Source organism: Elephas maximus, chromosome 10, assembly GCF_024166365.1.
Source record: "Elephas maximus indicus isolate mEleMax1 chromosome 10, mEleMax1 primary haplotype, whole genome shotgun sequence".
NCBI classification, from domain to species: domain Eukaryota; kingdom Metazoa; phylum Chordata; class Mammalia; order Proboscidea; family Elephantidae; genus Elephas; species Elephas maximus.
Window position 1 is genome coordinate 29290893 of NC_064828.1, and position 13836 is coordinate 29304728.

General features: G+C 39.2%; 1 protein-coding gene across 1 annotated transcript; it reads right to left on the bottom strand.

Annotated features, from left to right (window-relative positions):
- Positions 1-9903: 9903 nt before the first annotated feature.
- On the bottom strand, positions 9904-10725 carry LOC126083590 (olfactory receptor 11H6-like). The gene has a single exon (XM_049897468.1). The coding sequence runs from the start codon at positions 10708-10710 to the stop codon at positions 9904-9906; it is 807 nt and encodes a 268-aa protein (XP_049753425.1). The 5' UTR covers positions 10711-10725.
- Positions 10726-13836: the final 3111 nt, after the last annotated feature.

Genomic DNA, 13836 nt, shown 5'->3' on the forward strand with positions numbered 1-13836 from the left:
TTTTATTTACTTTTTATTGTGCTTTAGATGAAGGTTTACAGAGCGAATTAGTTTGTTACTAAACAATTAATGCACATAGTGTTTTGTGACATTGCTTGCCAACCCTGTAATGTGTCAACACTCTCCCCTTCTTGACCTTGGGTTCCCCTTTTCCATTAGTCCAGCTTTCCTGTCCCCTCCTGTCTTCTTGTCCTGGCCCCCGGGCTGGTTTGCCCATTTAGTCTCCTATACGTGGTTTAGCTATGTGCATTATTGTTTGTTTTACGGGACTCTCTAATCTTTGGTTGAAGGGTGAACCTCAGGAGCGACCTCAGGACTGAGCTAACAGGATGCACAGGCACCATACTTTCAGGGTTTCTGCAGTCTCTGTCACACTAGTAAGTTTGGTCCATTTTTGTGAACCTGAATTTTGTTCTACATTTTTCTCCATCTCTGTCCAGAAACCTTTATTGTGATCCCTGTCAGAGCAGTCAGTAGCAGTAGCAAGGCATCATCTAGTTGTGCTGGACTCAGTCTAGTGGTGGCTGTGGTAGTTGTGGTCCATTTGTCCTTTGGATTAATCTTTCCCTTGTGTATGGTTTTCTTCATTCTCCCTTACTCCAGATGCCATGGGACCAGTGGAGGATCTTAGATGGCCTCTTACAAGCTTTTAAGACCCCAGATTCTACTCACCAAAGTAGGACGTAGAATATATATATATATATATATTTATAAACTATGTTACGCCAACTGAGGTAGATGTTCCTCAAGACAATGGTTCCCAGCCCTCAGCCCAGTAATCTGGCCCCTCAGAGAGTTTGGATGTGTCTATGAAGCTTGTCTTGGTCAAGTTGTGCTGACTTTTCCAGTATTGCCTACTACTATCTTACCCTTCATTAAAGTTGCCACTTATTTATCATCTAGTTAGTGTTTTTCTCTCTCCACCTCTCCCATCCCTTGTAACCATCCCAGATTGTTTCTTTCTGTATGTAAACTTTTTCACGAGTTTTTTTTATAATAGTGGTCTCATACAGTATTTGTCCTTTTGTGATTGACTTATTTCACTCAGTATAATGCCCTCCAGGTTCATCCATGTTGTGAGATGCTTCACAGATTCATCACTGTCCTTTATCATTTCGTGGTATTCCATTGTGCGTATGTACCATAGTTTGTTTATCACTTCATCTGTTGATGGGCATATAGGTTGTTGCCATCTTTTTGCTATTGGGAACAATGCTGCAATGAATATGGGTGTGCGTATGTCTCTTTGTATGACAGCTCTTATTTCTCTTGGATATATTCCTAGGAGTGGGATTGCTGGATCATATGATATTTCTATTTCTAGCTTTTTAAGGAAGCACCGTATTGGTTTCCAAAATGGTTGTATCATTTTGGATTCCCACCAGCAATGCAGAAGAGTTCCAATCTCCTCACAACCTCTCCAACATTTGTTATTTTCTGTTTTTTTTGACTTGTGCCAGTAATGTTGGGGTGATGTGGTATCTCATTGTAGTTTTGATTTGTATTTCTCTAATGGCTAGTGATCGTGAGCATTTCCTTATGTGCCTGTGAGCTGCCTGAATGTCTTCTTTGGTTAAGTGTCTGTTCATATTCTTTGCTCATTTTTTTAATTGCATTATTTGTCTTTTGGTGTAAAGGTGTTGAATTTTCACATAGATTTTAGAGATTATAACTTTGTCAGATTTGTCATAGCCAAATTTTTTTTCCCAGTCTGCAGGCTTTCTGTTTACCTTTTGGTGGTGTCATTTGATAAGCATAAGTGTTTAATTTTTAGATGATCCCAGTTATCTAGTCTATGTTCTGGTGTTTATATGGTTTGTATTGTATTTATGCCATGGGCCTGTAGCATTGACTGTATTTTTTCTTCTATGATCTTTATGGTTTTTGGTTTTGTATTTAGGTCTTTGATCCATTTTGAGTTAGTTTTTGTGTATGGTATGAGGTATGGATACTATTTCATTTTTTTACAGATGGTCATCAGGTTTTGCCAGCACCATTTGTTAAAAAAACTGTTTTTTCCCCATTTAATGGGCTTTGGAAACTACTTGATAGCAGTTTTTTTTTTTTTTTTTTAATGGGCTTTGGGCCTTTCTTGAAGGCCAGGTGACCACAGATGAATGGATTTACTTCTGGGTTCTTGATTCTGTTTCATTGGTCAATGTGTCTATTGTTATACCAATACCAGGCAATTTTGACTACAGTAGCTGTATAATAGGTTCTGAAGTCAGGTAGTGTGAGGCCTCCTATTTTATGCGTCTTCTTCAGTAGTGCTTTACTTATCCAGGACCTCTCTCCTTTCTATATAAAGTTAATGATTAGTTTTTTTATCTTGTTAAAGATTATTGTTGGTATATGAATTGGGATGCATTGTATTTGAAGATTGCTTTCAGGTAGAACTGCCATTTTCACAATGAAATCAAAGGATTTTTATTGTGACATATCAGGAAACAAAACGGGAAATTGGCTGCAAGCACTCAGGCTATAAACAGACCAAAATCCAAAGAAAGACTATCTATACGTGCTTTTTATACAACTCTGACAGGTCCTGATTCATTATGAGTAAATTATTTACAGATTATTAATGGTTAAATAAAAGAAAAAGAACTAAGATCATGACTGGGTGATCTTGTCTTTCTTTTCTAACAATTTGGTCTCTTGGTTCACCGGTCCTGGGTCTGTCATATGATTTTTTTTTTATCATGTGGGCTACTTATGATATTGGGTAGAGCTTTAACTCGATTCCTAGGGTAAATTGTTATTTAGTTTTGGTACACATGTCCACTGTCCACTGAACACTCTGTTCCACTCCTTTGATGTAGCTTCCTATTGTTTTAAGCTTTTCAGATTCTGACAAACAAGTTGGCCTTTTGTGGTTATGGCCTTCTGTGGTTAGGTTAACCCTTTATTATTGGTAAAGTAGAAGGACAGTGAAAAAGAGGAAGACCCTCAATGAGATACATTGACACAGTGGCTATGATAACAGGCTCAGACATAGTAAGAATTGTGAGGATGGTGCAAGATTGGGCAGTATTTTGTTCTGTTGCACATGGTGTTGTCATGAGTAGAAACTGATTTGATGGCACCTAACAACAACAACATTTTAAAATTTCTACAATAGTTTTTTTTAAAAAAATCCCCTGATTCTAATGATAGGAAGCAGCATGGTGGAGAGCAAGGGAATGAGTCATCCCACAGCGCTTTATTCATAACTCTGCTCAGCAAGTACTGTTTTATCTTCCCATCATAGATGTTGTTATGAATGAAATTGTGTTCCCCAAAATATGTGCTGAATTCGGTCTTAGTCAGCTAGTGCCACTATAGCAGAAATACAACAAGTGGATGGTTTGAAAAAACAGAAATTTATTTTCTCACAGTTTAGAAGGGCTAGATGTCCGAATTCTGGAGTCAGTTCTAGGGAAAGGGTTTCTCTGACTTTTGGCTCTGGAGGAAGGTCCTTGTGTCTTTGAGCTTCTGCTTTTGGGAGATCTTCATGTGGCTTGGCATCTCTCTTGCCCCATCTCTGCTTCCTTTGCTTAGTGGTTTAATGTCTTTTGTATCTGAAGAGAGATTTACTTAAGATACACCCTACAATAATCCACTCTCATTAACATAAAAAAGGCAACTCATACCCAAAAGGGATTATAAGCACAGGTGTGAAAAAAAAGTGTTGCTGTTAAGTCCATTCCAACTCACAGCGACCTTATATGACAGAGTAGAACTGCCGCATAGGGTTTCCAAGGCTGTGATCTTTATGCAAGCAGGCTACCACATCTTTCTTCAACAGAGGGGCTGGTGGGTTCAAACTATTGACCTTTTGATTAGTAGCCTAGGGCTTAAACACTGTATCACCAGGGTGCTCCTACCACAGGCACAGAGGTTAGGATTTATCAAACCTGTTTTGGGCAGACAAAATTCAATCCATAACATTCAAATTTTGGCTCCCCAAAGTTCATGTCCTTGCCACAGCCAAACACATGCACCCCATCACATCATTCCAAAAGTCTTAAATCAACTCAAAGTCCAAAATCTCATCTTCTGGATCATCTAAATCAAATATGGGTGAGACTTTAGCCTTAGTCCTTCCTGGGGCAAAATTCTTCTTCATCTGTGAACCTGTGAAATCTGGAATACAGGCTCTCTGCTTCCAAAATGCAATGGTGGAACAGGTAAAAGGAATGTATTTCCATTACAAATGAGAGAAATTGGAGGGAAAGAAGGGATAATGGACACCAAGCAAGTCCAAAATCCAGTGGAACAACGTGCATTAGCTCTCAAGGCTTGAAAATAATCCTGTGTTCTCTGAGACGATCTAGGCAATGGCCCTGCCCTCCAGGCACTGGGTGTTGGCCATGCCCTGTGGATTTTGGGTAGAGTCTCCTCAGCGCTGCGCTGGATCATGGTTTCACGGGACATCCCACTTAATTGACCTAATAATGTGTCTGGTGCTTCTGTTCTACTTTCTAGTTCACTGCGTAGTGACCGGGGCCTTAAAAGCTTGCAGGCAGCCATCTATGCACAACAATTTGTTTTCATTTACCTGGAGCAACAAAGGAAGAAAAAGCATCAGAAATAGGAGGAAGATATGGAAAGTGTGGCTAATTTTCTCCACAAACAACTGCCTTCTTTGCCATGAGACCAGAAAAGCTGGATGATACCTGGCTACCACTGCTGAATATTTTGATCAAAGATTCCATAGTAGAATCCTGATCAAAAGGGGGAAAATGAAGAACAGAATTTCAAATTCTCATGGACTCCAGACTTTCTGAAGCCATGGAGGCTGAACAAACTCTTGAAACTATTGACCTCAGATGATCTTTAAACCTTAAGCCAAAAATATCCCCCAAAGTCATCTTAAAACTGCACAATAGTTTAACTTAACTAGTAAAAAGGATCTGCCTTGAGTATTATGCTCTTTTAAGAACATAAGAAATGACAAGAGCAACTTGAAAGATTAGATAGGAGCCTTACAGGGCAGTGAGTTTATGTTAATGAGGGAGGAACAACTGGGAAAAGAGGGTGAGAATGGTTGCACAACTCAAAGACTAATCAATGTCAGTGAAACATACATGCAGAAACTTGAATTGGTGCGTATTTTGGTATCTTCTCAACAACAATAACAACAAAATAAATAAAATTTAGAAAAGATGGATTCATTTGTGCTTAAAGTTTTAAAGAAATCTCAAGCACATTTGTGTTATGAAATATAATTCCAGAGGAAAATCAGAAAAGAAACCTGGGTATAAAGACTGGGAGGCCTGGAAGTTGATGTGGAAAGCTAAAGTCACACTGCTCAGGAAATGCAGTTTGTTGAAATACACAAATTTGGTCTCTGTCACACACACAGGGCTGATAGTTACAAGGTTGAGAAAGAGGCTGTCTCAAGGGGACAACTAAGGCCTGAGATTCATCAGCCTATTCTCCCAAAATGCCTCTTCTACTGCACACCCATCCCAGAAATGGTTAACATTCTTTTCGTATTTACATAAAGGTTTTAATCATACTGAGTTGCATATCACTGTAGGACATTTTCTCTTCAACTTATTAGGTATTTACACTAGTTCCAGAAAATTTTACACAATTTAAATAATTATTTTAGAAAATAAAACTAAGAAAAGTTGACATATATGAAAAAACATAGAAAAAATTACTAATGGCAGCAATAAACCAAAGAAACAACTCACTGCAACAGAGTCGATTCGGACTCATAGCGACCCTATAGTAGAGAGTAGAACTGCCTCATAGAATTTTCGAAGAGTGGCTGGTGGATTGGAACTGCTGACCTTTTGGTCAGCAGCTGAACTCTTATACACTGCACACCACTAGTCCATCTAAATCAAATCATCCGAATACCTTGCTGTATTTTCCCATTCCATTTCAACCTATTTATTATAAATGCTATAGCTATATTTTGAAGCCTATTTTTCCCGTTTAATATCATAAGTTTTTAGTCATATTTCAGACAAACTTTAAAAGTGTTTAATACCAGTAAAGCATTTTATCATGTATACATGTCACAGTGTTCTTAACCATTTCTCTATTGGTGTATGTTTATTTGCAATTTAAGATCTTTCTCCAAAGAAGATTTTCTGATGACGGAACTCGAAGGACTGAGATGGATACGAGGAATGAAGATGATATAAAGGAGAACCAAGTCTGGGGGGAGAGTACAAAACCAAGAAGTTGGGATCCCTATCATACTTTTGTTTATTTATGTGGGGAGACATCAGCAAGGTCCCCTAAACAACACTTGCTAAAGTGACACAGAACTTTGTGTGCTAAATGAGCTTAAGGTAGCAAGAATATTTTCCAAGACCATTTATAGGGAATGAAAGATATAACAAGTTTATTTGTGTACATACGTATGCACATATATACACATATATATACATATACATACATATCTATGTAGAGGGTCAGCAAAAAAGAGGAAGATCCTCAATGAGATGGATTGATACAGTGCTGCGACAATGGGCTCAAGCATAGCAATAATCATGAGGATGGTGAAGGACAGGGCAGTGTTTCATTCTGTTGTATATAGGGTCACTACGAGTCGGAACAGATTCTACAGCAACGGGTGTGGTTTTTTGTTTTATACATACGTAAAAAAAATTGCATACATATAAATAGATATATATGTATATGTAAGTATGATTTGTTTTCCTTGAAGTGTTATACATTTTTTATGAATACTGGTTCTGAACCAATTTTAATTTTGGGAATAGGGTCTATCAGCCCTACTCTTTAAAGATTTTGCTGCTGAAGTCTCCCTTGAAGTAGCACCCGGAAGGACGTCAGACAGAAGTCCCTTACCGCTGCCCTGCCTTTGGTTCCTGAAGCAACATCTCTCCCCATTTCTGAGAGCAGAATTAGAAACAAAAAACAAGCCTTCTGCAAAACTGTCAAACTGAGATTTTTGAGTAAAAAAATGTTAAATATTTTGTTTTCATAAAAAAAAAATGCTAGTCATAGTAAATTAGCAAAACACATGAAGAAGCAGAAAAAATCACCCATAAACTCACTACCCAGAGATTGCAGCTATGGAGTTTTGATGTACTTCCTTCCTGTATTTTCCTAATTATAAAATAAATTCAGAAGTAATCGTGTATTGTTACACAATTACACTTAGCATTGGTGTTGTTGTTAGGTGTTGTTGAAGCGACCCTATGTACAACAGAACCAAACACTGCCGGGTCCTGCACCACCCTCACAATATTTGTTATTCTTGAGCCCATTGTTGCAGCTACTGTGTCAATCCATCTCGATCAGGCTCTTCCTCTTTTTGGCTGACCCTCTACTTTACCAAACATGTTGTCCTTCTCCAGGGACTGATCCCTGCTGATAACATATCCAAAGTATGTGAGATGAAGGCTCCCCATTTTTGCTTCTAAGGAGCATTCTGCCTGTACTTCTTCCAAGACAGATTTGTTCATTCTTTTGGCAGTCCGTGGTATATTCAATATTCTTCACCCACACCATAATTCTTCTTCAGTCTTCCTTATTCATTGTCCAGCTTTCTCATGTGTATGAGGTGACTGAAAACACCATGTCATGGGTAAGGCACACCTTAGGCTTTAAAGTGACATCTTTGCTTTTCAACACTTTAAAGAGGTCTTTTGCAGCAGCTTTGCCTAGTGTGAAGCATCATTTGATTTCTTGACTGTTGCTTCCATGGGCATTGATTGTGGATCCAAGTAAAATAAAATTCTTGACAACTTCAGTATTTTCTCCATTTGTCACGATGTTGCTTATTGGTTCATTTGTGAGGGTTTTTGCTTTTTTTCTGTTGAGATGTAGTCAGTACTGAATGCTGTAGTATTGATTGTCATCAGTAAGTTCTTCAAGTCCTCTTCACTTTCAGCAGGTGAGGTTGTGTCATCTGCCTAATGCAGGTTGTTAATGAGTCTTCCTCCAATCCTGATGCCATGTTCTTCTTTACATAGTCCAGCTTCTTGGATTATTTGCTCAGCATACAGATTGAATAAGTACTGTGAGAGGAGACAACCCTGACACACAGCTTTCCTGACTTGAAACCATGCAATATCCCCTTGTTCTGTTGAAACAACTGCCTCTTGGTCCATGAACAGGTTCCTCATGAGAACTATAAAGTGTTTTTGGAATTTCCATTCTTCAAAAAGTTATCCATAATTTGTTGTGATCTACATAGTTGAATGCCTTCATAGTCAATAAAATACTTAGCATTATATTGTCACAAGTCATCAAATATACTTTAAAACATTTTTTATAATTTTTATTGTGCTTTAAGTGAAAGTTTACAAAACAAGTCAGTCTCTCACACAAAAACCAATGTACACCTTGCTAAAAGAAAAAAAAATTTTTTTTTTATTCCCAATTTCTCTCCCCTAATAAGACAGCCCGCTCTCTCCCTCCACTCTCTCTTTTCGTGTCCATTTCTCTAGCTTCTAACCCCCTCCACCCTTTCATCTCCCCTCCAGGCAGGAGATGCCAACATAGTCTCAAGTGTCCACCTGATCCAAGAAGTTCACTCCTCACCAGCATCCCTCTCCAACCCATTGTCCAGTCCAATACATTTCTGAAGAGTTGGCTTCGGGAATGGTTCCTGTCCCGGGCCAACAGAAGGTCTGGGGGCCATGACCACTGGGGTCCTTTCAGTCTTAGACCATTAAGTCTGGTCTTATGAGTATTTGGGGTCTGCATCCCACTGCTCTCCTGCTCTAGGGGTTCTCTGTAAAACATTATTTTTAATGTCTGTATAATATTCTATGCTCTGTACCATAATTCAGTTAATTAATTCTAAATTGTTGGACATTTGGATTGGCCTTATTTTGATCATATTATCATTTCACTATTTTCATTAAATTTATAAATTTAGTTGGTATAAAATAACAAATTTGCAACAGTTACTGATCACACCTAGAAACATGAGCTAAGTCTGAATTTACTCATTTCTTAAAAAAAAAAAAAAAATTGAAAATAAATATTTGTAGTTTTCTCCATGCAGGCCTTACCTCTTTTGGGGGAGTTTATTTTGAGATATTTTATTTATTTATTTATTTTCTATTATGAATAGAATTTCCTTCCTTTATAAATCTTTATTCTAATATCATCTTTGTATAGTTACTTTTGGCACCCTGGGTGGCACAGTGGTTAGACACTTATCTGCTAACCAAAAGGTCGGGAGTTCGAACCCACTAGCTGCTCCTCAGGAGAAAAATGTGGCAGTCTGCTTCCATAAAGACTCGCAGCCTTGAAAATGCTATGGGGAAGTTCTACTCTGTCCTGTAGGGTCCCTATAAGTTGGAATTCACTGGACAGCAGTGGGTAGCTACTTTCCATCTGGCCACCATTCTAATATTTCATATTGATTCTAATCACTTTAACAACTCCAATCTGTTGTCAGGCTAATATGCCCACACAAAGCTTTAAGGGAGAACTGTTTTGGATAAAATATTGAAGAGAGTGGATCTCACATCTGGACTGATGTGACCAAAAAAAGAAAGCAGGTAGATTGAGGACTGGGAAGAGAGAACCGAACAGTTATATCTTTGCGGTGTGTGTATTTTATGTGTATGAGTGTAGAAGGATAGTATTGGAAACTCTAGACTTCTACTGACTGGGAAAATGGGAGTTTATCTAATCAGCAAAAGATACAAATGAACCTGTTGACATCTGCGTTATATATGGTTTTATCTTGGATATGCCTGAGAATGTCTGGCATTTTCCTGTTTCTGTGCAATACCCAAAGGGATAGAATATTAATACACTAAAGCCTAGTAAAAATGTTTTATGTAAATCCTTTTAAGATCTCATATGCTATTTGCTTCATTTAAATTCATTCCTAAGAAGATTCTGGAAAGTGTAGAAACAGACATTTGTCTCCCAAGTTTACTTAAGGCCTTCTATGTTTTTATACCACTGTATGTCCTACACACACATAAATTTTGAATTCGAGGTCTTGAGAGACTGTCTTTGAGCAAATCTCAAAGTCCTAAATAGTTTCCTCAGTGCCTCCTTCATCTCCTTATTCCGCAGACTGTAGATCAAGGGGTTGAAAAGTGGAGTCAGCACAGAATAAAACAAAGTTACAATTTTCTGGATCCCAGCTGCATTGCCTGCTGTTGGGCTCACATACATCACCATGATGGAGCCATAAAACAGGGACACCACGGCCAGGTGGGAGCCACATGTGGAGAAGGCCTTACGCCGGCCTTCTGCTGAGGGGACCCTCAGCACTGCTCTGATTACCAGGGTGTAGGAACTGCTAATGAAGAGGAAGGCGGAGAAAATGAGGACAGAGTTAAAGATGGCACAGGTGACCTCAGTGGCAGGAGCTGGCACACAGGACAGCTTCATAAGGGGTCCTGGGTCACACAGAAAGTGATCAATAGTATTGGGGCCACAAAAAGGGAGCTGAGAGATAAGATAAACTGGGAGGAGGAAACAGGTGAAGCCACACACCCAGCAACAGGCTCCCATTCTGATGCAGCATCGGACTGTCATGATGGAGGGGTAGTGCAGGGGCCTGCAGATAGCAAGGTACCTGTCAAAGGCCATGATGGACAAGAAGAAGGTCTCAGTGGTGCCCATGGAAAAGAAGAAGTAGAACTGCAGGAAGCAACCAGAGAAAGAGATGGTTTTGGTCTCAGTGAGAAAGTTGGCTAGCATATTGGGGACCGTGGAGGTGACATACCAGATCTCCAGGAAGGAGAAATTGGCCAGCAGGATGTACATGGGGGTGTGGAGATGGTGGTCCCACCTCACAGCACATATAATGCACAGATTTCCAATCAGTGTCAGGACGTAGGTCACAGAGAAGAGTGTGAAGAGGAAGATCTGGATTTCTGAAGTACAAGGGAATCCAAGAAGAATGAATTCACTCACAGGGCCAGAGTGATTATTCCCTCCTGGGTTTTTCATGTTTCTCCTCCAAAACTGCAATGACAAGATATTGATACTTTTCAAATGACTACAGAACTTTTCTCGTTAACATGTTCTCTGAAATTCTTAAAACTCAATTAGTTGCATAGTTTTAGATCATTTGAAGATTTTCAGTATTTTTTGTCCCAGTGTGATATTCGGAGGACATGAGGAACATGTGGGTGTGGATACTCATGACCTGTTGTCAATGTGTTAGAGTAGAACTGCTCCACAGGATTTTCTTGGCTGTTATCTTCATGGGAGCAGATCATGAGGACTTTCTCCCACTGTGCAGCTGGGTGGGATTGAACCACTATCTTTTAGGTTTATAGTCTAGCACAAACTTTTTGTGTCACCCAGAGACCTGTGGGCACTTACTACAACCTCCTTATTATGTCCATCATTGCCATCACTTCCCTTTAAATATCTTCCTTTGTTCAGGGTCCCCAGCACTGCATAAAACAAGACAGATGTTCTCTTGCCATTTGGAGGCTTGCAATCTAGTTCAGAAAAATCAACCTGAGCAAAATGTATATGAGGACATAGAGAAGTTTAAATAATTTGTGCAGTGGAAGCCCTGAGTAAATATAGAGAAGGCAATATTGCAAGAACTTAGAGCCTCAAAGCAATTATATTTGCTTACTTTTTCACTATTGTACTCTTTAATAATAACACATGCATAGTTTTAGATGAGGTTCCTCTCCATATAAAATTGGCAAAGTTAAAACAGAGATAAGGAAAATGACCTTTAATTTGTGATTGCCTACAGCAAGCCTGGTTTATACACTTGTGTTTCTCTTCTTTTTATAGACATCGGTGAAAGAAATTCAGCACTATGCTTTTTTATTTTCTGTCAGAGTTTAAGGTCATAGGCACAATGGCCCCTTTGTGGTTAAAAATTCGCTGCTGAACAGGAGTAAGTTCATGTAGTATTACTTTCAATAAACATTTTATAATAAAGCTGGCATGAATGAATGAGGTACAGAATACAAACTAACATGATCCTCTTTTAACTGAAATATACCCTAAGTACAGTGTGCAGTCCTGGTGGTGCTGTGGTTAAGGTGCTTGGCTGCTAACCAGAAGGTCAGCAGTTAGAACCCAACAGCTGCTCCATGGGAGAAAGATGTGGCAGTCTGCTTCCCTAAAGATGTACAGCCTTGGAAACCCTACAAGGCAGTTCTACTCTGTCCTACAGGGTTGCTATGAGTTGGAATCGATTTGAAGGCAATGGATTTGGTTTGAGTTTTGGTTTAGCGTGTACAGGCTTCAGTCCTCAGTTGGAATTTATCAGGTGCCAGGAAAGTTCCTCACAATGGTATTTGATATACATTTTGCCACATAGAGCAAAAATAATCACAGCACTGTATCATTGAAAGCACTCAAATTTGAATTACATTAGGTGAAGGTCTGTGCCTTGTCTTTGTTCTCATTATTCTTTATGCACATTATCTGAGGCTCCTATGCTAGAGTTCTTTCTGGTTGACCCATCCTATAAATGTTTTTCCAGAACACACTCCTTGGATCTTTTCTCTTTTCCAGCTGTACTCTCTGTGAGTGACCTGTCATTTAGGCCCTTGACTGTAACATCATCCACACGAGAGCCCTGATGGTGCAGGATTAAGAGCTCTAGTGCTAACCAAAAGGTCAGCAGTTCCAATCCACCAGCCACTCTTTGGAACCCTATTGGGCAGCTCTACTCTGTCCTCTAGGGTAACCGTGACTCAAAATCAACTTGACGGCAACAGGTCCTGTCTTGGTTTTGAGATGTCCTAGCCTTGATGTCACCTCTCTATCCTGGAATTTTCTACCTGACTTCTTACGTTTGATATTTTAACAGGCAAGTTAAACATAAACTTGCTCAAGACTGAGCTTTTGGCTTTTCTCACCCCAAACTTGTGACTTCCTACTTCTTCTCCATCTCAAAGAATGAGATCTCCATTTACTCGGTTGTTCAGGCCACAACTTTGGCCACATCCTTTCCTTTTCTCTTAGTATCCCTTATCCAAACCATCAATAAATCCTCTAGACCTCATATGCAAAGCATACTCAGAATCTGAACAGTTTTCACCATCCCCATCAACTAACCATTCCTGTGTGAAATTCTCCCCTGGACCTGCTTGTATTTTCATATGTTTAGGGATTAACACCCACATAGCAGCTAGACTGATATTAAAAAAAAAAAAAAAAGAAATCAGAGCATGTCAAGCCTTTGCTCTCAGCCTTTGAAATATACTTGAAATAAAACTCAGATTGATTGAGTTTTAAATATGGCCTTCCTCCGTGCCCTTGTTTTCTACCACTCTTCATCTTACTTACCCCACTCCTGCCATGCTGTGATACTTGGCCATGTCAAGTGTGGGCCATATCAAGGCCTGGAATGCTTCCACCTCCTCTCTCCATATTCATGTGTCTTAGTTTGTTACTTTACTCAGAGTTCTGGTAAAGCTCAGAGACTCAGAGAGGCCTTCCTCAACTGTTGTCTGTAATTTAATGGTCCTGTTGAAACTCCATCCCTAATCTTACATCATTTTTTTTCAAAGCACTTCTCATTACCTGTCATTGCATTATATACTTACTATGTATTTTCTGTCTTACCCACCTAAGCATAAGATGAGGACTTTGTTTTGCTCCCAGAATCGAGGACAGTGTCTGGTATATTATAGGTGCTCAGTAAATATTTGCTGTCTCCAAAAATGAATAAGCCCTTGTAGTTACCAATTAAAAAAATTGTTTGTATTCAGGACAAAAAATTTTTAAAAAGATGCAAAGATTGGAATCTCTAGTTTGTTAAAAATAAAAGCAAGGCAACAAGGATTTTATTTGTTTGGGGAACGTGGCTTCTGTTCAAGTGAATAGCAAGATATCCACGATGGGAGCACAGCAAGACAACTCAAGAGAGAGACTCCTCTCCCTCTGACTCACTTCTCCCTTTCTGAC

Coding starts and splice junctions, on each gene's coding strand:
- LOC126083590 (XM_049897468.1), bottom strand. CDS start 10,710: ATGTACATCCTGCTGGCCAATTTCTCCTTCCTGGAGATCTGGTATGTC.